Genomic DNA, 25,106 nt, shown 5'->3' on the forward strand with positions numbered 1-25,106 from the left:
GTGCGTGTGGCTGACTCATGAAGTGTGTTATGAGGCCTTTGGTTGGATGCATGAACCAAAAACCGTCCAGTAAACGGAAAACTGGAGAAATATTAATTTTCTTGGTCCTGAAGAAGATCAGCGAGTGTTAGCAGAGTTTTGTTGAGACACAGAAAGAAGTTGAACACTGGAAGGCATATAATCCCCAAGATGTAATTGGACACAGGCTTATGTCCACACATGACCATTTAAAACCATCCCTGTAATCCTTTCTCTCCTCTCAGACATCTGCAGCACAGACGGATTAGCCGGAGACAGCAGGAGGACTTTCACAGGTACAGCCGCCTTATTCTTGCTAACTGTTTTTACATTGTTATGTTATTTTATGGTTTGATTGATAAAAGTATGTGCAGAGCAAGGATGGTGATGCCAGCTTTTCACACCACATTCTGTATTCTGAGAGTAAAATGCTGAGAAAAGCCAAAGGCCCTTCAGCATCTTTTAGCTCATTGTTTTGGCTTCAGCCCAGAAACAAATCCAGTTTCTCTTCTTCTTCTGTTGCACGAAATTATATTTCTCTCAGTATTAAACTCATCTGCTACTTGTTGTCTTTCGTAGAAGCACTCCTCCAATCAGCTTTGCCCCCTGTCAGCAGTAATCATGGTGGATGCAGCAGCAGCAGAGCAGTTCCTCGATGCCAACCCGCAGTTTGCCAAGCAGTACTTTGACATGAACTTCCGGCCTAAGATCATCTCGGACTTGCTGGATCCCAACCGCAAGACGGCAGTAAACATTAGCACGTTTCATGAGCTGACGATGGTGGATGAGAGCGAGATCCTCATCGATCTGGTGCGTGACATCCAGGATAACCTGAACATGGAGAAGTCCGTTTTCAGGCTGATGAAGCACCTCAGCTTCATGCTGCGGGTGGATCGCATGAGTCTCTTTATGTACCGGCAGAGGAACGGCGTCGCTGAGCTCGCCACCAGGTGATTGCAGACCCACTTCAGTGTCTGAAAGCAGTGCAGGTAGCAGCGATGCTGATAGCTTTATTTGTCCCCCTGGGGCAATTGAAAGATTTTAAATGTAAGCATGAAGCTTGGACATGTTTATTATCTCGGAGGTCAAGCTTCCTCCTCAGGAACCAGTGATGGAGCACACTGGGATTTCCTTCTTTCCAGCACTTAGTGAGGTCAGAGAGGGCCTGGTCACCCTGGGTCACGTTTCTGTCTCCATATTTACCTTCAGGTTGTTCAACGTTCATAAAGACGCCATTTTTGACGAGTGCCTCGTGCAACCCGACAGTGAAATCGTGTACCCGCTGGATATGGGCATCGTGGGCCACGTGGCCACCAGCAAGAAGATGGTCAACATTTCTGATGTGTCACAGGTAATAACCCCCCCCCCCCCAAAGTACTCTTTATGGGGGATTGATTGGTCGATTGGAAACCTTCATCTTTGTGCCATCACATATGAAGTAAAGTCCCCAAAAACATCTAGAGCCTAAAAGCAGCATGTGGCTGTTTAGCTAAGAGGAAATCCTCTCAGATACACGTTCACTTTATGAAAGCATGTAAAAGAACTCACGACTGGTTTAAACAGAGGGAATTAATGCAGTTATGACTCCAGTTATTTGTAGTAATAGCAGTTAATTTAGCAGCAAACTACAGCGTGGACAGTCAGTAGCACAGACAGTAGTGATGGGATTTCCGGCTCTTTTTAGAGTACCGGCTCTTTCGGTTCGGCTCACTAAAAAGAGCCGGCTCTTTCAGCTCCGAACCGGCTCTTCAGGTTGTTTTGTTGCTGTAATTAATTTATTATTAACAATAATATAAAATTATGCACAAAAGGAATTACTAATGTAAAAAAAAGTGGTTTTATTTATATATATATATTTTTTTTAAGTGTGCTTTATAAATAAAGTTTATTATATGTTTATATATAAATATTTACGGTGGCCCCTAGAGACAAAACACGTACAAACTCCAAAACACATTTCTAGCATGAACTGAACTTCCAAAACAGAGCTACCTAGATCACTTAAATTACATAATTGAAAGCATATGTGTATTGTTTGTGTATTTATACACAAGCACTCATATATATTCAAATAATTTAAAAAAATGTTCATTTGCCTGTTACTACCACACACCAAATCCGGTTGTTGGTACTTGCTGGCTTGTGTAGCCACTAGGTAACAAAAGCTCAACACTGCGCCTAACATCCTGGAACACTTCTGTTGTGTTTTGTACGTGTTTTGAGGTTTTACGTGCTTCTGAGTTTTTACATGTTTTGGAGTTTTTGTCTTTTGTCTGTAGGGGCCACCGTAAATATACTTTTATTTTTTCACTCCATATAAAATGTAATAAATAAATCATATAATACAAAAACCAACTATTCACATTTCAATTTTTAACTATTTAAATTTTCAGCTTTTTCCTTTAACAAATTTAAAGTGAAACAACACAAAACACTGCAAACCACAACACAATTAAATATAAATTAAAATATGAAAACAAAAAGAAGATGCATATTCTCTGTCATATGGACCTGCATGAATAAACTTTCTGAATCCTTTATCATCCGCAAATAGTTGTGGCTGATTACTATCCGGTTGTTCAGTGATGACGCGACGAATCCTACTTCCGGGTCTAAAGTAGTCTGCGTTTAATATGGCTTTTGTGTTAACATGTTTAATGTTTTGTATTTTCTTATATTTGATCTCAAAAAGCTCCTAAAACAGTCAGCGATCACTGTTGACCTCCCTCGGCTTTTATTACCGCTAATCATTTATTTAAGCTCAGTTTTTAAAACCTTAGGGTGTAACTACAGCCCAGCCCATGCAGCAGTATATGAATGACTAACCTCGTATTGTGGATGGATTATCTCAGTTGTTCTCCTGGCTGAAGTTTTGTCCTTTTACAGCATCCTGCCATGCGATTACATTTGTTCCTGACCACCGACAACACTCACGTTAACTTTTATCGAGTGGAAAAAAAGTTAGCTTGTTTATATTATGCTAACATAGCTGTGTCGCTAGCGGTAACGTAGGACATCATTATATACCAGCTAGCCCAACTTCAGTAACCCTACAAACGTCACTGCTGTTTAGTTTTCTGTCTTCATTTATGCTGGAAGTGATAACAGAGCTGTATGTTTGAATTTGTTTCCAAAATCCCGCAGTCAGGACATGCTATATTGTATTTAGATAGAAGCTAGCGAGCTAACTTCCTGCTAACTTCTAACTCCGTTAAATGTCATAAATTCCGTTTTCATGGATGCCTGGATGCTAAACTCAATTGTTACACCTGGTAGAGCAGAACGCTGATCATTTTATTAAAGATGAAAGACTAGACAGTTTTTCAACTCTCAGTAATGCCATAGGGATCGTTTGATATATGGACCTGCAGCGGAGTTTAGACCCAGACACGGCTACTGACGTCAGACTGAACAACCGGATACCTTTCTAATGTCACCCCCCCCCCCCCCCCCCCCCGCTCCTGTGCTACTGAGAGTGTAACTTCCGCCCCTCCCCCCTCATCCGCATGTGAGCCTTGTGCGGAAAAAAGTGTGAGAGAGAGGGTGAGAGAAAGAAAAAAAACCCCACAGCTCGCAATAAGGAGCCGGCTCCCGTCATTCACGTCAAAGATCCGGCTCTAAGAGCCATTTTGTTCGCAACCGACACATCACTAACAGACAGGAGCCTCGAGGTTCCCTGAATGTTTGCAATCATCTGTGTTTCTGATGCTTTTATGACCTGTTTCATTTTCTATCAGAGCCGTTCGGCTTCGGTGTGTCCACCAGAGGGTGACATGACTCCATGCGGTTTATGCTGCTAATTCCTCTCAATCTCATTACAGCCAATACCTCTGACATTTAAAAATAGCTGGCCAGCATTTTCTCGTGTCTGCATCATGCTCCTGCAGGCGGACCTGCAGGAGCCGCCTCTGGCAGCTCTTTTTGAGACATTCACGCCACGTAGGGCAGCGGCCCACATTACACAGGCGCTCCTCTGTATCACTTCCACCGCATCCTTTCACTGACCTCAGAAGGCCGTGCTGCTGACGGAGGAACAAAGTGGGCTCAAGCTCATTGTGCCCGGTTTATTTGCAGCAGTTGTGCTCCCAGCAGCCTGTTGGCTCTTCATTGTGAAACGGTGTTCAGCTTCACACAAACACGTGACAGTTTGACAGGAACAATCAGAGCCTCAGTTTCTCCCCCCAGCCAAGGACCGACGAGTGTTTCCAGATAACAGGTTGGCTTTGTGATGTTAATGCGCACGGGGTGGCTCTGTATGAAATGCAGGGACTGGCATTGCTGCCTTTGTGCTCACTGGTTCCATCCTGACCCAGTTAACTGCAGATCAGCCAATCAGGCAAGACTCTCGATTCATCATCTTCTTCCTTCAAAGTGAGACCGAGAATAATGCAATTATATTCAGAGTGGTACCCTGTTATTTATCAGTGTGTGTGAGGGAGGTGGACAGGCTCCACATAAACAGGTTAATCTGTCCTGAATAATAGCAATCCCAGATTAGTCGCAGAGGTCACACAGGCCGCTGCTTCCACAGACTCAGCACTATTGCACACCTTTTATCACACCTGCAGAGCTGTACTTACAGGTGTGTGTGCTCTGGGATGAAGAGCCAAACTGGAAGAGCAGCCGCGTAAGAGCTGCATAAACGATACTGTGTCTCCATCTAAAAATGGGTAAATGATCCATGTGCAGGGTGATGAGCTCTGCGAGCTTAAGAGGGTCAAAGGTCACCTAATAACAAGCTGGCAAAGTGCCCTATCTGTGCAGTGGGTTTGTTTGTCAGGCAGCAGATGAAGCAGCTGATCCAGGATCAGCCACAGCAGGGTTTCTGTGCCCTTCTTTTAGAATCTAAACAGCGAATGCACCTGAAGACGTTTCAGTTTGCGGTGGAAGTGTTTGGATAAGAAAACTCCACGCTGTGTTTTTAGGGGAGAAGAAGGGTTTCACATGGTTTTCAGCTTCAGCATCTATTCAGTTTTAACTGTCACACCTGATTTTATATCCTACTGCACTTGGTTGGTCGAGAGCAGGGGTGGGCAACTCCAGGCCTCTAGGGTCCTGCAGATTTTAGACATGTCAGCTGATTTAAATGGCTAAATGACCTCCTCAGCATGTCTTGAAGTTCTCCAGATGAACTAATTGTTTGATTCAGGTGTGCTGACCCAGGGTGAGATCTAAAACCTGCAGGACACCGGCCCTCGAGGACGGGAGTTGACCACCCCTGTTCTAGAAGATAGATGGGTGGATTTCAAGTGTATTTTCAGCAGAAAGCAGACAAGTATCAAACTTTCTCTATATTTCCTCTTAAACAATTGCATGCGCTCTGATCCCTTTCCTGCCTCACTCAGGTAACATCCAGAAAAAGACAGAGACCTCGTCATAGCCAAATGGGTCCCTGTGCAGGTCTTTGTTCCTTCTTCAATTCAATTCAATTCAATTCAATTCAAGTTTATTTATATAGCACCAAATCACAACAAAAGTCACCTCAAGGCGCTTCATAGATACAGAGAAAAACCCAACAATCATATGATTAGCTTGGCAGCTAATGAGCTGCTTTTCCTGTGTTACACCCCCAGAGGAACAATTGATGACCTCTGCTGCTCAGGAGGAAGCATAGATGAAGCATAGATGGAGCGCAGCTGAGAGCGCGTGGCATCTGAGGATAACGGAGAGGCTTCACTTACAGCATTTATGGATATCATCAGAGAGTTCATCAAAGCAGCTCTGGGAGTTTTGAAAAGTGCAGCGAGAAAGCAATGATAATTAGATACAGTGAAATATCCACTCTGCCTCTTCTCTCTCCTCCTAGAGCACACACTTCAGCAGCTTTGTGGATGAGCTGACCGAGTACGTGACGAAGAATGTCCTCGCCGTCCCGATCATGAACGGTAAAGACATGGTGGCTGTCATGATGGCTGTTAACAAGCTGGATGGCCCGTGCTTCACTGCCAAGGATGAAGAGGTAACCTGTAACAGCGCCTGTCCCTCAGCAGACTTTCTTCTTCCGCTTTGTCTCATTCTGTCAGTGATATTTAGGTAGCTGCATCCCCTTTTGTCTTAACAAGTAACATGTAGGGTCAGTTTCTCAGACCTGGAGCCAGATAGACCCGGACTAAAAGAAAACCTGGCAGCAGGACTAGACTGAGTGTTAATGTGGAGGAAACCAGACAGAACTGATAAAGAACACTATCGAGCGTACCTCCAGAATAATCCCCAATAAAATGATCTTCATTTAAGACCAATCACAAACACAAGGAGTCGAAGTTACAGATGTTACAGATGTGACCAGAAAAACATGAAACTTTGACTCACATGAACTCCAGAGGTCCTGACTCCATCAGGTATGGTTATTGTTGGATGGACATACTCCACCTGCTTTTGATGATGTGTCCTCCTCACTGTCCATTGGCTCAATCAGAGAAGCATGGTCAGCTGCAGCATTCGAGACCAAACTTATTATAGTTCACTAAAACTAAAAAGAATGAAAATAAGCTTATAGAGTTAATATGCTCAGTTTTGGTATGAGACAGAGAGTTGCTGTTTTCAAAAAGTGTTTTTATTGTAACAGCAGCACTGATTTTCATAAACCCTGCCTCTGACAGATAAAGACTAAACTGACACAAGAACATTGACTCTTGACTCTAAACTGAAGTAAAACAGTTTAGAGTCAAGAGTCAAAATGAAATAAAAATAAAAACTAATTAGAAAATTCAAAACTCTGGATCACACAGACATTCAAACACACCAGGAACAATTCACGGTGGCTGTTGAGCCAGCTGCGTCCCCCTAACCCCAAACCACGCTCCACTCGGATCTAATCGCGTTCTTGTGGTGCCACCGATGTGAACAATACGTCATGTAGTTTAACTGTGACACAGCAGATTTATCAGAAAACCATCAACAGACTGAAAAACTGTGTGTAACTGAATAATAAAGTGACAGAAAGCTCATGAGGTGGCTGTTTTTGTGGTGGTGTATGACTAAGTAAGAAGCAGCAGTGTGTAAAGTGCAAAACAAGCCAGTTTATATACAACTGCAACAATGTATGAAATGATCACATTGACCACTAAATATGAAGCAGTAAAATATATCAAATTCATTACAACATTTAAAACAGTTCCAAATTCAAGCCATTTAAATTTTACAGGTACAGTTGGTGACTAGGACCTCTGTCAGTTTTTTGTTTAAAACTAGATAAAGGGACAAGAAATTCCAACCTCATCCTGAGCTGCAGATAATTCCAAGACCACATGCCGAAATAAGACAGACTTGACATTCCTGGCTCTGTGCTCACAAGTTCTACTTTAAACCGTAGCCAGCTCCTGGCTCTGAGATTGTAGGTGTTCTGGAGGGCAATGAACTTGGTGTAGATATATGATGGCAATTTTCTTAGAATGACTGTGTATATAAAAATATACCAATGCTTCATTATTCAACTATTGAGTGAAGTAAATCCAGCAAGGCTATACAAAGTGCAGTGATGAGTCATGAAGTGTGAGCCTGTTCTATATCTTAGGGCAGCACGGTAATGGGGTCTAATTGAGCTAAGGTAATGGGACAGGCAAATCGATAGACAGCATCGCTTAATCCAACAGCGATAAAAACAAGCTTAACGCAAGTTGCAATAGAGAAACACGATTTTAATCTATAAAAAAACTGTAAAGTAAATTTGAGGTTTTTTATCAAGTATGTAATTTGAGATCCTTATCAAATACAAAGACATTTGTATGAGTCAACAAGCTCTATGGTATCACTTTCCTGAGTTGATGTTCGGAGCTTCACTTATGGGAAAACAACATTACTTTGGTTTTGTTAGCATTCAGGACTAATTTTGCATCATGAAGAGCTGTAAGATCTGTAAGGTGACCAAGTTGGACCGAAGGTTTGCATGCACTTCATTAAGATAAAAAGTCAAAGAAGTAGAAATTAGAAACAGAAACAACAACAAGTAAAAATGTTTTTTGAATTTTGCAGCTAGTGTGTATGAGGCTAAGCATCAGGCTTTCAAATTAATTAAAAGTCTGTCTGGGTCTTTGGTTGATTGATAAGCTGGAGTGAAAGATTGCTGCCACTCCTCCTCCTCGACCTTCGAGGATTCTGATAGTTACTATTACTCAGGGGTGTTGATTCATTTAAACTAACAATCATCCTGCTGTAACCAGGTTTCTGTAAGGCACAGTAAATCCGTTTGTTGATCAATTACAAAACCATTTACTAACAGAGAGACTTAATAATGCACATTTCACTGTTTTACTCTTTGGTGCAGTCTTTGTGGTTTTTTTTATTCTTAAGTCGATTTTTGCTTAATTTTGGGGGTTTTTTGCTGCTCCAAACATGATGAATGTCAGGAGAGACATAATGAGGCATCTTTTTGTCATAACTAACAGGGACCATTTAAACATTGCATTTGAAGATAAAAATGAGGCGTTTCTGCAAGTTTCTTGACAGCAACTCATCAGAACTGTGTGTTCTGGGTTAAGATTATTATAGCTCTTCATTAAAACATGGACACAAGCTCCAAGTCTGCAAATTAATTCCTTGAGATGATCAGCTGGAGGAGAGGGTTTTTTTAGGATTGCTGGTGTAATAAGAAATGTAAGAGCGTGCAGTTCAAAATCCTCACCACTCATGTTCTACTCTCTCCCAGACCCTGAACAAATATCTGAACTTTGCTAACCTGGCACTGAGAGTTTTCCACCTGAGCTACCTACACAACTGTGAGACCAGGAGAGGACAGGTAAGGATAGATCTATGCAAAGCCACTTTCTTTAGTGGTGATGAACAAAAAAAAGCACCAGACATTAGAAGGAAGAGAAGCAGCAGAGATGAGTGCGTGGTTGTCCTTGGTTCAGGTTTCTGTTTGATTTTGCTGTCCAGGTGTTGCTGTGGTCAGCCAGCAAGGTGTTTGAGGAGATGACAGACATCGAGAGGCAGTTCCACAAAGCCTTGTACACAGTCCGAGCTTTCCTCAACTGTGACCGCTACTCTGTGGGTTTGCTGGACATGACCAAGACCAAGGTAGGCAACAACACACTCACAGCCAGAGTCACAGAGGAGCCAGAAATCTTTAGCAAGCTGTCCAGCATCCTGCTATTTGTAATGTGAATGGTCTGGGTTCAGGACCAGGACCTGCTGAACCAACATGTTTAAGAGTATCATCCCTGTTTCTATGCTGCGTCCATCCAGTCTTTGTTTTTATGGAATCCATTGTGTTTTTTATCTTCATCTTTTGGGAATGCATATTTTCAGACTCCTTGGGCTTTCTTTATCTGATCTGCTTGATTTTTTTCTTCTGCTGACAAAAGTATATTTAAAGTATCTTCTTAGCTTCTCCATGTATTTGTAATAACTAACATGGTGCCATAAATACTGGCTGTGGCTGTCACCTAATTACAAGCAGCTGCCAGTTGATTCCCAGCACCTGCTCTCAGAGAACAAACACATGTTGTGTGTCTGTACAGATGGCCGTCTGCTTACAATACTGGATTTCATGAATAACACACTTAATAACAAACAGCAGTAGAAGCTGCGCTGTGATCTGTGAAATTGGGCATGTTCTGAAGACTGAACAAAAGCACCACATCTTCCCAGAATAACATTAAATAACGTTAATGTTTCTCTCCTCTAAATCTGCCTTTTTCTCTCTGTGTCTCTGTTATGTGTGCAGGAGTTCTTTGACTTGTGGCCTGTTTTGATGGGAGAGGTTCCTCCTTATGATGGACCCAAAACTCCTGATGGCAGGGTGAGGAGGTCCTGACCAAACTCTGAGATCCAAGTCCATGTGGCATTCATCTGTTACTCAGTGCTTCCAATCACAGTGACTGTAGCACCTCCAGCAGGTTAAAACGTGCCAGCTTCTTGTATCTCCATCAGCAGGCCAATCAGAAGCTCATTTCTGTGACACACGCTGAGTGAAATAATGCTTCCAGCCCTATCAAAGTCTTTCTCCTCTAATCTTTTTCCCCTATCTGGCTCTAGTTTATCAGAATTCACACACAGTGGGCTTTAAAGTGTTGTTGGTTTTTTTCTATCTGTGTGTGGAGTTTACACCTGATTTCACACCTGAGTCTGTGCAGAGAGTTTCAGCAAACTAACTGTGATCTTATTTGACCTCTCAAGGAAATCATCTTCTACAAAGTGATTGACTACATCCTCCATGGCAAAGAGGACATCAAAGTCATACCGTAAGTCTCAGCAGATGTGACATTAGCAGATATTAGTGCCGCTGCAGAGATTTGACCACTAGCATTACGTCGGGTCACACTTATGTGTCTGCAAGGAAGGAAATCTGAGCACGGATGCAGCGATCTCTTAACATAGATGATATGGTTGTGTATGAGAGCAGTGCAGGGGTCACGTGATTGTGACCCTTGCACTGCTCTCATGGAAGGAAGGAAGGAAGGAAGGAAGAGTGGCTTAATTCAAACGTGAATACTTGGAGTCCTAAAAAACACATCCACAGGAATCACAATCTGAACACAACACGTGGAAGAGTGACGACAGTATAATGATAAACATGAACAGCCTGGCGAGTCTGTCCTTACTAGCATGAGCAGCGGTCCTCTGAGAGAGCACAGGTGACTCAATACAAGTAAGTTAATATATAAAACAAGTGAAGTTAAACGCACTAAATTAAATGAAGCAAGAATACATTTGAGAAGGCTGATTTTAATAGTAATAACATTCTATGTGGGAGAAAAATAAAGATTTTACCTGAGGGTAAAAAACGGATTCGGGAGCTCTGCCAAGCCTCACAGCCAAGCCTCACAGCGCCACTGATATATTTTCCCTTCAGCCATATAAGGCTGTGATTTCCGTGATCCCACCCTGCTCTGTAAACATTAATAACCGCTGTGCAAACAATGCAGCTCACAGTAACTTCACCACAGTGCAAACCGAAGGCTGAACAGACGTTATTTGACCTGAGCTCGTTTTACATGACATTTGCTTAACAATGATACAGTAAACTGAGTATTACCACTGAAATGTACACTTTGTTCGCTTTTATTAAAGGTGATTGTGGCATTTTAACCTTCTGTGTGGCATGTCTTCATTTCCAGGGGTCCTCCAGCAGATCACTGGGCCCTGGTCAGCGGTTTACCCACCTATGTAGCAGAAACTGGGCTGGTCAGTATCTGTTGTTCCTACGAGCTCACATTAACTGTCACAAGATAATCAATTTCCAACGTTTCTGCTGTTCTTACCCCACGAGAACTCATTCAGAAGCTCCAAGTTAGCATTTTAATACTTTTAAAACCAGAAGTGATGATCTGACCGAGAAACTGAGGTTGCTGTCATCTCAACCCTAAAGCTTTTCTACTTTACGTCTATTTTACTCCCGTTTACAAAGTAAGCATCAGATCTTCTTAACTAAGACACGAATGGAGCCCATACACTGATCAGCAAAGCTGTAAATCAAGTGTGCAGCAAGTTTAGCTTCTCATAGACTGTTTTTTACAGCCTGAATTGCTGCCCCCTGCTGGTCATTAGAAAAAACGCAGGTTAATGATCTGGAGCCTGAAGTGAACCATCTAAATATTTTTGGCAATACTTGTGTTTAAAGTTTGTGTCATATTACTGCATAAAATATTCCTGATCAGCTTTTCTGTCTAAAGAAACAAACATGCCCTTCTTCCTTTGTCTCTTGTGAGAAATGTCAGCTCCCAGAGGGCCTCGAGGGGACCATGTATAGGCAAGGACTGTACTGAGATTTAAATTTGAGGCTTTTGCATTTGTGCCTCACGATGAGTTGGGACAGTTTGTCAGGTCATGTGGACACGTGATGACGGCTGGAGCTTGGACACCCTGGAGGTCACAAATGTGAGAATGAATGAGTGTTTAGAGAGCCGGATGAGTACAAACGGTGCCAGCTCGGTTCATTAAAGGTTTAATTAAAGGCAGTAAAAACTTGTTTGAGCTGAAGAAAAGATTCAGTGTTTGAAAAGTTGCACTTCCCCACAAACTCAGACTGTCTTTAGCCATTCCTGAGTGAGGACATTTATTTGTTATTTATTAGTTATTATTCCTGTCCCCCTCGGAGCCTGGTTCTGCCAGAGGTTTCCTCCTTTTAAAGGGGAGTTTTTCCTTCCCACTGTCGCCAAATGCTTATACAGAGTCATGATGGGTTATTGGGTTTTCTCTGTATTATTGTAGGTTCTTTATCATATAAAGCACCCCAAGGGGACTGAATGGAACTGAATAAATTTTTTTTTAAAGTCTCTAATGTTGGTCGTTAACATTACGTCCATCTTGTAATTTTACTGTACTTTGTGTTCTTTGTCAGAACCACGTTAATAACTCCTTAAACAATAAAGTCTTAAATCATTGCCACTGATGTGGAGACAGTGAAAACTTTAGATCATTGTCCTTTAAAAATCTGATTTCCACTCATGTTCGCTGCAGTGTGCGGGTGGGTCGATGAGCAGAGTGCCTTCAGAGTTATTACACAGTTGTCAGCGTGCATGCCGCTGTGGAAATGAAAAGTGCTCAGCCACACGCTGCGGTGATGTATAATTGTAATTTCTGCAACCGTTGTAATTAATCACGGCAAGTGTTTCCCAAACCGCCGAGCCCGCTGCCGCCGCTCGTCTGTCTAATCCTCCTCCTCGTCTGTCCTCCTCCTGTCCCGTCCTCCCGTCGTCTTTGCTCCTCATCATCTGTCACGCCTACATCATCTCTCCCGCTTCATATTTCCCCTTCTGCTTTATGTACAAGGTGAAAACTTTATTCCTATGCAGAGTTACGTTTCCATGATTGAGAGAAAAAGCTGAGAGCTTGACGGTGATGATTTTGAACATGTGGTTCTTTCTTCCACAGAGCTAGAGCACGTTCATCCCACCTTCTGCTCATTTCTCCTCATTCTCATCGATATTTCTGCTTCTGAAGCTTCCAGATGATTCAGAAGTCTTTTGCTAACATGTGAAGCTTCTTCCCCTCACGTGCTCATCTTTTTACTTCCTTTTCCCACAGATTTGTAACATAATGAACGCAGCTGAGGACGAGTTTTTCAGCTTTCAGGTAAGCTGTACGCCATCTTTCATTCCAAGGATGCTTCATAAAACACAAAGATGTTACTGAACGACTTCAGGACTGACCTGCTGTCAGTTATCACAGACTCCAGACTAAAGTGATCATCCTCAGTATTATCTTAGATTACAACATGACCATAATGATGTTTGAAGTCTTTCAGTAAGGACAAAGTAGTTTTAGCTTCCTGTTTGAGGGCTCAGTGAGACCGCTTTGGCTTGTCATCTGTAATCAGATGTTCAGTAGAAGAAGATGCTGGAATTTGATTGCACTGTGCGAGCCAGCTCGAAGGACGTGTAGGTATAAAGTATGCAAAAAAATTGCCTTGGCACTACAGTGGTCTGTCCTGTACTATAACAGTACACCAGAGACTAATCATGAACATATAAATCGGTGACATTTCCAACATTCTCTGCTCTCCTTACTTTAAATGATGTTCCTGGGGGCTGTTAAGCTCCGAGTGCATTTATTCTAATCGTTCTACTGCGGTGGGTACTGTTGTCCGAGCTCACACACGGATCGTGCTTCAGGTCTGCTGACAGTGTGGGGCCTGTTACCCTGGCTTAAAGCTGCAGTCAGTCATTTGAACATCTCAGATGTCTGCTGACTGATGGAGGCAGACCGCCTGACTCTGAGACGGTCTGTAGGACAAAAAGATTATTACAGAAAATAAATAACTCTTTCCTTTATAAGACCAGCTCAGAGTGGGCACGCAGGCCGTCCTGTCATCGCTAATTAAACTCAGGGTGTTTTCATGTTCAGACGGAGCCGCTGGATGACTCTGGTTGGACCATTAAGAACGTTCTGTCCATGCCCATCGTCAACAAGAAGGAAGAGATTGTGGGTGTGGCCACGTTCTATAACAGGAAGGATGGGAAACCTTTTGATGAGATGGATGAAACCCTGATGGAGGTACACTGTGTGTGTGTGTGTGTGTGTGTGTGTGTGTGTGTGTGTGTGTGTGTGTGTGTGTGTCACTGGTTTACTATAAATACACTGCAGGCCATTCAGAGCGTCTGCATTATTTATAATCAGGCCTGGAGGCTTTTACTGATGTCTCTGTGGCCACCTCACTGCAACACAAAACACCCTCAGCTCATCAACAAACCTCTGCTCTTAATATTGTTGCCCTGATTTTATCACTAAATGAACTGTACCCTACAGTAGGGAGCGCCCTGTGGTGCCAGCTGCTGTACATTTAAAGCTGACTGAGGCTGCAGATATATACAGGACAACACACGGCACACAACAAACCTTTACCCACTAGACTATATCGCAATAACACATACTGTTTAATTGTACGCGGATTGTGAGGTGAATGAAGCTCCAGTGTTTTCTCTCCCAGTCTCTGACTCAGTTCCTGGGCTGGTCGGTGCTCAACACCGACACCTACGATAAGATGAACAAACTGGAGAACAGGAAGGACATCTACCAGGACATGGTGCTCTACCACGTCAAGTGTCGCAAAGATGAAATCCAAAACGTCCTGGTGAGTGAGTCTGTGTCTCCCCACTCAAGTTTTGTTCCTCCTGTTTCAGGCAGGAGCACCTCAGAGATGAGGATGGCCTCTAAAACTAATCTCTTTGGCTCTGATTAATGAAACTTTCAGTAAGTGAACATCTTTAGTGGAAGACTTGAAGAGTCGTTGAATTACAGCATTGTTTTGGATAAATGTGATTCTAATCAGATGGAGATGAAGCGCTCTCTTTTATGTCTGTCTTTTATTGTTTGAGTATTCGTGCTAAAAGCTGTCTCTCTGAAGCTTTGTTGGTGGATGTGGATGACAGGAGCAGGAGCTGAGCATCATCTGTAAGCTGGAATAAGCTGTCAGGTTTTCTATGAGGTGATTTGTCAGAGAGACAACTTGCTCTGACCTCAGATCAGGTGTCAGTTGATGGATGCCAAACCATTTTATCCAAGGTGACTGTTGACGATGTGTGTTTGTCCGCAGAACACCAGAGAGAGGTGGGGGAAGGAACCGGACGAGTGCGAGGAGGAGGAGCTTCAGGAGATCCTGGTAAAAATGCCAAACGCTCCCATCAGCACACAAAAAGAAAAACAGGGCAGGATGAGAAGGGAGCTGTTTGTTCTGATGATTTTTATTATTCCTAATCCACGCGGAGCTCCGGGTCATGACCAAATAAAATATTCCCACATTGATCTGATGCATTGTTCTTGTTTTCCTCGACAGTCCGAGGTGCTGCCGAACTCCAAGAAAGCCGAGATCTTCGAGTTTCACTTCTGTGACTTTGAACACAGCGAACTGGACCTGGTGAAGTGTGGCGTCAAGATGTACTACGAACTCAAAGTGGTGGACAAGTTTCACATTCCCAGAGAGGTCCGTGTGCCCCCATCCATGGCTTTAAGTGCGATGCACACGGGAGCAGCAGCAGCTATGATGGTTTCAATGTTACTTGTAACACAATAATCATGTTAGTGGTTACATATAACTAAGAATACGGTAAAGTGTCATTTAGGGAAGAGAAAAGTTTGCAGCTGACCTCCATCAATCGGTGGAGGGGTCTACGTACACCTGCACAAAGGAAACAGAGCGCTGGTTGTGATGAAACAGCAGTCACCTGCTCTCAACACAGTGCAGTTACAGCTGTTAGCTCTGAGGTCATGCTGGCAAGCCCCATCCTGGTCTGCAGGCTTCTATACCGTCTGCCAGAGGGCAGCAGGTCAAAAAGTCTGTGTCCAGGGTGTGAGGGGTCTGTGATGATTTTCCCTGCCCGTTTCCTGGTTCTTGAGAGGTGCAGGTCCTGGATGGAGGGCAGGGGGGCGCCAGTGATCTTTTCTACTGCCCGTACAGTCCGCTGCAGTCTGCTCCTGTCCTGTTTAGTGGCTGCACAATACCAGACTGTGATGGAGGAGCACAGGACAGACTTAGTGACTGCAGTGTAGAACTAGATCAGCAGCTCCTGTGGAAGACTGTACTTCCCCAGTTGTGTCAACAAGTACATCCTCTGCTGGGTCTTTTTGAGGATGGAGGAGATGTTGGTCTCCCACTTCAAGTCCTGGGAGGTGGTGGTACCCAGGAACTTGAAGATCTTCACAGTCAACACCGGGCTGTCTGACATGGTGAGGGGGAGCAGTGTTGAGGGATGTCTCCTGAAGTCCATTGTCATCTCTACAGTCTTAAGCTTGTTCAGCTCCAGATTGTGCTGACTGCACCAGAGTACCAGCTGCTAACTTCCTGCCGGTATGCAGACTCATCACCATCCTGAATGAGGCCAATGATGGTGGTGTCATCTGCAAACTTTAGGAGTTTACCGGCCGAGTTCTTGGAGGTGCAGTCATTAGTATAGAGAGAGAACAATAGTGGTGAGAGGACAGATCTTTGAGGGGCACCAATACTGAGGGACCGAGTTTCAGAGGTGATCTCCCCCAACCTCACTTGCTGCTTCCTGTCTGTCAGGAAGCTGGTGATCCACTGACAGGTAGCTGGTTACACGCTGAGCTGGGAAGGTTTGGAGGAGAGAAGTTCAGGCACAATGGTATTAAAAGCCGAACTAAAGTCCACAAACAGGACCCTGGCATAAGTTCCCGGGCGGTCGAGATGTTGCAGGATGTAATAAAGTCCCATGTTCACTGCATCATCCACCAACCTGTTAGGCAAACTGCAGGGGATCCAACTGGTGGTCTGTAATGTCCTTCAAAGGATTTCATGACCACAGACGTGATGTGAACTCTGTCTCAGCAACAGCTGGACGTGCACATGGTTTAAAGTCATCACCACAATACTCGCCACAGGAGCATTTTGGGATATCAAATTATAAGAGATGACGAAAAATTGGATGGCTAATGTTCACACAGCACGTCAATTCAGGGGCTTTAAGTTTAGCATGATCTGTTTAAGAACAGACATTTCCATGCACACACTTACACTTTTTATTGGTTAAAAGTGACTGACTACTAGATAAACTAGCATCATTTCAAATGTAAGGATTGTTATTAATACCTCTGGACCTCATGCTGTGCTTCCTCTGCAGGTCCTGGTGAGATTCATGTACTCCCTGAGTAAAGGCTACAGGAAGATCACCTACCACAACTGGAGGCACGGATTCAACGTTGGACAGACAATGTTCACCCTGCTGATGGTCTCTCTCACACACACACACACACACACACACACACACACACACACACACACACACTCAGTATCCCTCAGCCCCACCCCTCTGCTCACCCTGTTCTTCTTCTTCTTCATTCTCTCAGTCAAGGTTGTGTGTTTGTGGCAGATATAATGGAGTGTGCCTGAAGGGGTCGTTATTAAGAAAACCACTCAGAGTCATAGTTTATATTCATATAGCGCAGACACATGCAATGATTCTGGGTGTGGATCGGTGTTAATCCCTGTGTGTACATATCTGTGTGTGTGTGTCTGTGTGCAAGTGCACACCTGCACGCCGACTCCATGAATAAACATGTGCTCTGTGTGGCTGACACTCTCAGACAGGTGATCTGAAGCGTTACTACACAGACCTGGAGTGCATGGCCATGGTAACCGCCGGCTTCTGTCACGATATCGACCACAGAGGAACCAACAACCTCTACCAGATGAAGTAAGAAGGCAGGGGTGGGGGTGTTTGGCATGCTGCATATATGAGATGGGTGTAGTCACCAGTGGAGCATTTAGCTTGTTTTCCGTCATTTGCAGAAAAAAATCACGTTATATTAAAGAAGACTTAAAAACATCTGAGACTGTTTCCTGAGCTCAGAGAGCAGCCAATCAGGAGCCTTATTTTCTCACAGAGGAGTCTCCCTCTGCTGGTCATTACAAAGAAACAATGTTTTGGGCTTAAAATTACATCCATATTTTCTGTACAGTCTGTTGGCTCGATTTGATCAAATCAAACACTGATTTCTACTCGAGGCCCTGCACGAAGGCAGCTTTTACTGTTTGGTTTAAGAAGCAGATCTCCTGACAGGAGCATGTGCAGAAAATATGGCATTTATTAACAAATCTTAATGAAACATAAGCCACTAAAAGAAAACTACAACCACAATTACAAAAAGTCAGGTTGCTGTGACGTAGAAAACAATCAAATGTTCAAATCAAACACTATAAGAAAAACATGACGACATCATTATGAATTTGATTCAGTTCAGTTTTATTTATACAGCGCCAGATCAAGGCGCTTTATATTGTAAGGTAGACCCTACAATAATACATACAGAGAAAAACCCAACAATCATATGACTCCAATGAGCAAGCACTTTGGCGACAGTGGGAAGGAAAAACTCCCTTTTAACAGAAAGATTTGGAGGTAGTGACGTGTCTGTAAAAGTTGGACAGTTCATGAGTCTGTGATGGTCTGCGAGCCTGAAAACTGCAGATAACGAGCCGGAAGCTCCCGTTCCTCTTCATGCGGATCCGTGTTTGGGTCTGACCTGAGATCAGTTTTAAAGGAGCACATTTCTCCATCGTAGTCACACGTGCCGTCTTCCCTCCATGACTGAGCTGTAGCCAAGCCACTCATAGATGCTGGAAGTGTTCCTGATCTATCCTTATCAGCCTGCGCACAGAGATTCCTCCAGCTGTTGAGTATGTGGATGGTATGATGTTCTGTAGATGATTCACAGTGAGGAACATTCTTCTGAAGCTGCTCCACAGGTTTTTGAAGGCTGGTGTCACACGCAGACCCTAACATTGAAAAACACTGCACATATAAACTTACAGCTAAATCAAAGTTTGCCTGTTTAAGAACAAACACCACGCTGATACATGTGGCTACAACTTATCTGTGTCTTGGTGAGCAGGTGAGACTGCTGCGACCCTCTGTACTTGCACATTGCTCATGTAAGGATGCCAAAGTGCAGGGGCAGCAGTGGGAACCCTGAATAGTGAGCAGGTGTCACCTTTGTGAGCGGCATGTCCTGATTTGCTGAAGAGCATCAGTCACGTTCTTTGAAACTTTCTGGAAATCAGACCTTTGTTTACTCTGAGGAGCGTTTATCGACTCCGAGCGACAGTCGCTTGTCCCGTGAGCTGCCGAGCTGACCTCAGCTCTTTAAGTGAAGTCAACGTCACACACAGAGAATATCAATGAGTCGATATTGACGAGCTACGCCTCCAGCTGCTCTGCTCCTCCCGCTGATGGATGAGCTAATGAAAGCCACCATTAGCAGTGGACACAGGCAGCCAGGCCCACCCTGGGCTCAACATGCATGATTTATCACAGTCTAGCCTCCCATTGTGCGTGTGTGTGTGTTTTTGTGTGCAGGTCTGGTAATCCTCTGGCGAAGCTTCACGGCTCCTCCATCTTGGAAAGACACCATCTGGAGTTTGGGAAGACTTTGCTGAGAGATGAGGTATATACACACACGTTAAATATGAAGATGTGAAGCTTTGTTTGTGTGCAGTGATGATTTGATTGCCATCACATCTTCAGCAGTGGGGCTGAGATGTTTGAGCGTTACCTCTGCTTCATCAGAGGAGGCGTCTTTGAGCTCTTTGAGTCTCAGGTGCAGGAACCTCAACCTTTGGATCCTTTCTTGTTGTTTGAAGTGTCTTTTTTTTTTCTTCTGCTTCAGGCGCTGAACATTTATCAGAATCTGAACCGCCGTCAGCACGACCTCGTCATCCACCTTATGGACATCGCCATCATCGCCACTGATCTGGCTCTGTACTTCAAGTCAGTACGCTAGCAGCATCATTCCACAACGTTACCTTTGGAATGTGAAGGCTTCAGTAACCTGACCTACAGCAGGGGGATAGTTACCTGATCCCTGCTGAATTCAAACAGTCTCTAATGTTTATGAAGTCTCTTCCTCCAACCACAGTGGGTTGAGTTGATGCCAAGGAGCTAAATTTTGGCTTCATCTGATCAGCACCAAGCCTTCTATGATGTTCCCTGCAGATCTCAGACATACCTGTGGAACCGCCTGCCTTCAGATCATTAACTAGCTCCACCCACCTCCTTTCTCATGATCCTCACCCCATGAAGCGAGATCCTGCATGGAGCTTGGCTTCAGCTTTCAGCTGTGCTTTGTTCACACAATGAGCTGAGATCAGGAGTACTCAACTGATTGATTATAATCATGTAGTGCATGTGACACGGGTACAGAGCCTGTCTGTGGGAGCCAGAATTGCTTGGACCAAATTCTTATGAAAATCAGTTTATATAATGACTTTTCTGGGTTTTTGGTTGATGCCCTGTCGCTCTCATTTAAAATGAAACTACCATAAAAATTAGAGACTGATTATTTCTTTGTTAGTGAGCAAACTTCCACATTCAGCAGGGGACCACAGAATGACTTAATTCACTTTCTCCAGGCTTTGGAATAACTACAGTAACAGCGGAATGGTTCCTGTGAGCTGATTGGAATGTCTGTCTCTGTGCAGGAAGAGGACCATGTTCCAGAAGATTGTAGACCAGTCCAAGACCTACGAGAACTGGAATGACTGGACCAAATACATGATGCTGGAGACTACGCGCAAAGAGATTGTCATGTATGCAGAAGCGCACACACACACGCACACACACACACACTCACTCTCAGGCAAGCAAGGAGACCCAGACGCGCAGCTCTGACCCATCCACGTGCTATGCTTGCAGGGCGATGATGATGACAGCCTGTGACCTGTCCGCCATCGCCAAACCATGGGAGATCCAGAGTAAGGTAGGCCCCCCTAGTGTCTCAGTTCTGGTTGTAAAACGGGCCCTCTGCTGTAACTCGACACACACTCACACACACTCTGCGAGAGGCGAGCCATGATGAAGTAGATGCAGAGAGACGTTTTGTCAGCGCTGCCATTTTTCCAGGCAGCGTTCGGCGTCGGTTCCTGACGGCCTCGTGCATCAAAAGCAACCTGCTGCTTCTCGCTCGCTTGGCACGCCTGGCAGGCTCAGCATTTCTGTAAAGTATGTAATATCAGCACGAACTGACAGAAAGCAGGACTAATAATGCATTTAGTTTCTGGGACGGTGGCTCCCAGCCGGGACCCCCCAGGATTCGCCGAACACCTCTGAGGTGGCAGGTGGAGTAGTGTTTACGCTGTCAGGCTCTCCTCCAGGTGATTTACTGCATGGATGAGGTGTATTAATTATTTAGATCAGCTAATCCAAACAAACACACTTTAATTGAAACGTTCCTGCTCAGGTGGACGTGCAGGGGGCGGGGCCAAACTTTCTAAGTACTGCACAGTCTAAAGACTAAACTTGGTTTCTGTGAGCATCAGTGATGGGGTCTGAATGAACTGCAGCAGTTTGATGTCTGTGACTTGGAGGAGCAGTAGAAGTGCATTCTGGGTAAAGGCCCATGTGGCGTCTGCTCAGAACAGGTTCGATTCTTCTGTCACATTCTTAATGCAGCTCGTGTTGCGAAACGTGCTCGTGGGCGGTGTTCATGTTCTGTGCAGCAGACCGAACCGATCGTATCAGAATCAGGGTCCAGATCTCAGAGGTCTCGGGATCAGCAGACACTCTCTGGTGTGTCCCTTTTTACCAAGCGTCTGACCTTTAGAGGGGAACATCCCGCTGATCCTGAGAGCCTTCTGCTATTTAAAAATCCTGTAACGGACACAGTGAGAGCTGGCACTGAGGATGTTCCCAGTGTATTCTGATGCTCCTTCATCACCTGAATCTACCCTCAGAGCTGAGCAGCTGTCATACGGAAACATCCGTGACGATCGTGAGCAGAGGCATGCAGACGCTCGATACCCCGCTGTAATTTAACCCTGGTTACTCTCTTAGCCTGCTTTGTGATTTAAACAGATAATCCGGTGCAGATAGATAGTGATGGACGCCTTCTCGCTCAGATGTTTCACAGACAATAGCTTCTTGATTCTCTGTGAAATTCTGCTGACATTTTTATGGCTGATAATTCCCACGTTTCACTCCACTCTGCTTCCCACGCACACAGATTGTGTCTACAGGCTTTGCTCGCTTTGCCACAATTGTTCCCCAAAACTGGCTCGATGACTAACTCGCTGCTGAATACAAAATTTCCATATTATTCATCAGCGCTCCTCCATCTCTCTGAGACACAGCCTGACACTGTAGCAGTCTGATTCAGATTTAGCGGCCGATGTGAAACACAAAGGATCATTTCCTGCTCCATCAAATGTTTCCTCCTATCAGCTCCGTGGTAAACTGCAGCAGCTGTCCTTCCTCCAGTCCCAGCGTGTGTGTGTGTGTGTGTGTGTGTGTGTGTGTGTGTGTGTGTGTGTGTGTGTGTGTGTGTGTGTGTGTTCTCCTTCAAAGCAGCAGCTCTGACCCGACCTGTGTGGTTCCTCCTCCAGGTGGCGCTGTCTGTCGCTGCAGAGTTCTGGGAGCAGGGAGACTTGGAGAGGACGGTCCTCGAGCAGCAGCCTATCGTAAGAGCTCAGATGTTTGCAGCTTCTGCTGTCCTCACTCTAAACTAACCACAGCCCACAGACATGGACACAGTCACAGACAGAAACAGCTGTTGGGTTTTTGTTGTTCCCTGTCAGAAATGTGAGAAAAAATAATATTTAGAATAAAAGGAAAGAAGGTACGCGGTTCCTCAAATGTACGGCAAACATGGTGCCTGAAGGCTCCAGTGGAGGGATTGGATCTCCTCTCACATCAGGGCATGGGAGCACCCCACCTTCACTCGATTCTTCTGGAGTTTAAAATAAGACTCATTTGGAGGAACAGTGAAACGTTCCAAACACATTTCCACTCAGTTATTTCCATGTGTTTATTCTGAAGTTGGAGTTGGGGAGGACTTGGTGGACCGAATCCACGGGGTTTCATTAGTGATGGGGAGCAAATATGAAAGGACAGACTGGCATCCCTGTGGCGCTGCTGAGCAGGCGGTGCTGAGCCATCGTGTGGAGCGCTGATACAGAGAGAGCCGTGACTGTGTCTGACCAAATCCTTTCCGACCTTCCTGTTCTTCCCTGCCTTGCTCTCTCGTGCCCTTCAGACACCTGAAGCACCGCCCTCCACGCTTACCTGGCGGTGCTCTGAGTTAATCTTAAGCAGTGTCAGCTGGGAGAGCTTCCTGTGCCACAGAGGTCATGTGACTCACTGTGGTCTGACAGGACTCTGCAGAGGCTTTTCCAGCAGCCATCGTGACCTTTTCAGGGCTCGCCTCAGCATTTCCCCGAAAGATGACGTTTGAATGTAGCAGCTTCTGTTTTAAAGGTGATGCCTGTTTGAAAGAAGCTTGCATCATTTCATGTTTGTATAATTAGCCCTTTATTAAATGTATTTTTAAATACTAAGCATCCAAGACCTTGGTCTCCATTTCAGCCCACAGTCAGGGCTTTGTACATGGTTTGAGGACTGTGCAGTAACTCGGCAGTCATTAAGGAGGAAAACGTGAGGAGCTGACCGCTGAGAGTTCAGCAGGTGGATAAACGTCATTTGCAGAAGCAGAGCTGGACACTGTAGGAGTCTCACAGGTGTGTGAGGCCACAGTGATGATGAGGCCATCAGCTGTCTCTCTCTCTCTCTCTCTCCTTCAGCCCATGATGGACAGGAACAAAGCGGAGGAACTTCCAAAGCTGCAGTGTGGCTTCATCGACTTTGTCTGCGCCTTTGTGTACAAGGTGAGAGCTCACCCACTCAGACACCCACAGCTGCTGCTTCCACCCAGATAAACATCTGCAAGCGTGGAGCAGCGGCATATGGCCCATGAGCTGCTCTGGCTCTCTGTGTCATTTAAGCAGCGTTAGCGGTTTGGATTGAGCAACGCTGATGTGTCTGATTTGTGTCGTCCCAGGAGTTCAGTCGCTTCCACGTGGAGATCACCCCAATGCTGGACCGGCTGATGAACAACAGGAAGGAGTGGAACGCCCTGAAGGAGGAGCACGATGCCAAGGTCGCTGCCATCGAGGCGGCTAAGAAAGCCAAGGAGGAGGAGGCTGAGAAAGCTGCGGCAGCCAGACAAGGTAGGAGGCGGTCAGGCGTCACAGCTTTCCAAACTCTGACTGAACACTGAACTTCTCTCCTTTCCTTCCTGCTGCAGCGAGCGCGGCCCAGTCTCAGTCAAAGACGTGCATTCTCAGCTAGAGCTGCTCGCGGTACCCTGCCGGGCTGGCTCGACATGCCGCACCTGAGGAACCCACTTCGCTGGGAGGTCGTTTCCTGCTTTGGACACTTGTTTCCTGCAGCTGTCGCTTCATAAATGTCCTTGGTCTGCTGTAAATGTGTCTCATTCGCTCTTCTGTGCTTCCTGTTGCATTCATTTGTTTGTGGGAATCACAGTTTTTTACATTTACCGCCAGTTTAGTGCAGGATCACAGTGCAAGGCCCTTAAGCTGAGCCCAACATCGCAGGATACTCTTGAAGACTGTGACAACAATATTTCCAGCCTGTGAATCAAATGTCAGAAACCATTTCTGTATTATTTTGCTTTGACAATGTGTCCCGGGTCATGTGCACACTGTCAGAGAGTCACAATAAGAACTCTGTGATTCGTTAGAAGGCTGTAAAATAGAAGCTGCTGCCTTTTCTTTGCATCATTTCCTGTAGCTGACCCAGTGATGGGAGCCTTTCAGTCGTCCCTCACTCACCTGTGTCGCATTCATGTTCAGGATGTAACATGCATCACTTCTGTGTCTGCACACTGACTGCTCACACACACACACACACACACACACACACACACACACACACACACACACACACACACACACACACACACACACACACACACACACACACCAACGACGCTCACTTTGTAATGAAGAAAAGAGAAACAGCTTGTTTGCAGACATTAGTAAAGATTTCTGACTATTTCCCTACTGAATGACAGCTGTGTCAGCGTGTTTGTGCATGTGTGTGTGTTTCAGGGTGTGTGTGTAGATGACTTTGTACTAGAAAGTATCTGTCGGATGTCTGCCTGCTCACTAGTTTCTTTCTTGGGCCTCGAGCACACTTTCTTTTCATTTCCAGGAGAATCAGTGGAAATGTTTTACATCGTTTCAAGCTTAAAGCTAACAAGCATCTGACTAACATACGTCCGCCACAAAATCCAACATCCTGCTGCTTTTATACATCAGTTTGAAGCCAGCCTCAACAACAGAGGAACTGTTCTAGTGGGCTGGAAAGAATTTAGCAAGGAGATTTACAAATGCCTCAAACCCG

The 25,106-nt window shown here is 44.9% G+C and overlaps 1 protein-coding gene across 1 annotated transcript; it reads left to right on the forward strand.

Moving 5' to 3' along the window:
• The first annotated feature begins 263 nt into the window (after positions 1-263).
• pde6a (phosphodiesterase 6A, cGMP-specific, rod, alpha) lies at positions 264-24,768 on the forward strand. Its single transcript, XM_004552081.5, has 24 exons — positions 264-314; positions 598-968; positions 1,228-1,369; positions 5,825-5,977; positions 8,663-8,752; positions 8,893-9,033; positions 9,683-9,757; positions 10,135-10,199; positions 11,076-11,142; positions 12,985-13,032; positions 13,804-13,953; positions 14,387-14,530; positions 14,993-15,058; positions 15,233-15,379; positions 17,034-17,141; positions 17,497-17,606; positions 19,269-19,356; positions 19,579-19,679; positions 20,390-20,497; positions 20,604-20,667; positions 22,289-22,363; positions 23,483-23,566; positions 23,740-23,908; positions 23,986-24,768. The coding sequence occupies exons 2-24, from the start codon at positions 640-642 to the stop codon at positions 24,027-24,029; spliced, it is 2,568 nt and encodes an 855-aa protein (XP_004552138.1). The 5' UTR covers positions 264-314; positions 598-639; the 3' UTR covers positions 24,030-24,768.
• Positions 24,769-25,106: the final 338 nt, after the last annotated feature.

The sequence above is a fragment of the Maylandia zebra genome, linkage group LG2, assembly GCF_041146795.1.
Source record: "Maylandia zebra isolate NMK-2024a linkage group LG2, Mzebra_GT3a, whole genome shotgun sequence".
Lineage (NCBI taxonomy): Eukaryota > Metazoa > Chordata > Actinopteri > Cichliformes > Cichlidae > Maylandia > Maylandia zebra.

Excerpts from the sequence above, each read along its gene's own strand:
- pde6a (XM_004552081.5), top strand. The coding sequence starts at position 640 with ATGGTGGATGCAGCAGCAGCAGAGCAGTTCCTCGATGCCAACCCGCAG. Across the intron at positions 9,034-9,682 it reads TGGACATGACCAAGACCAAG|GAGTTCTTTGACTTGTGGCC; the intron begins GTAGGCAACAAC and ends TTATGTGTGCAG. Across the intron at positions 23,567-23,739 it reads TCTGCGCCTTTGTGTACAAG|GAGTTCAGTCGCTTCCACGT; the intron begins GTGAGAGCTCAC and ends GTGTCGTCCCAG.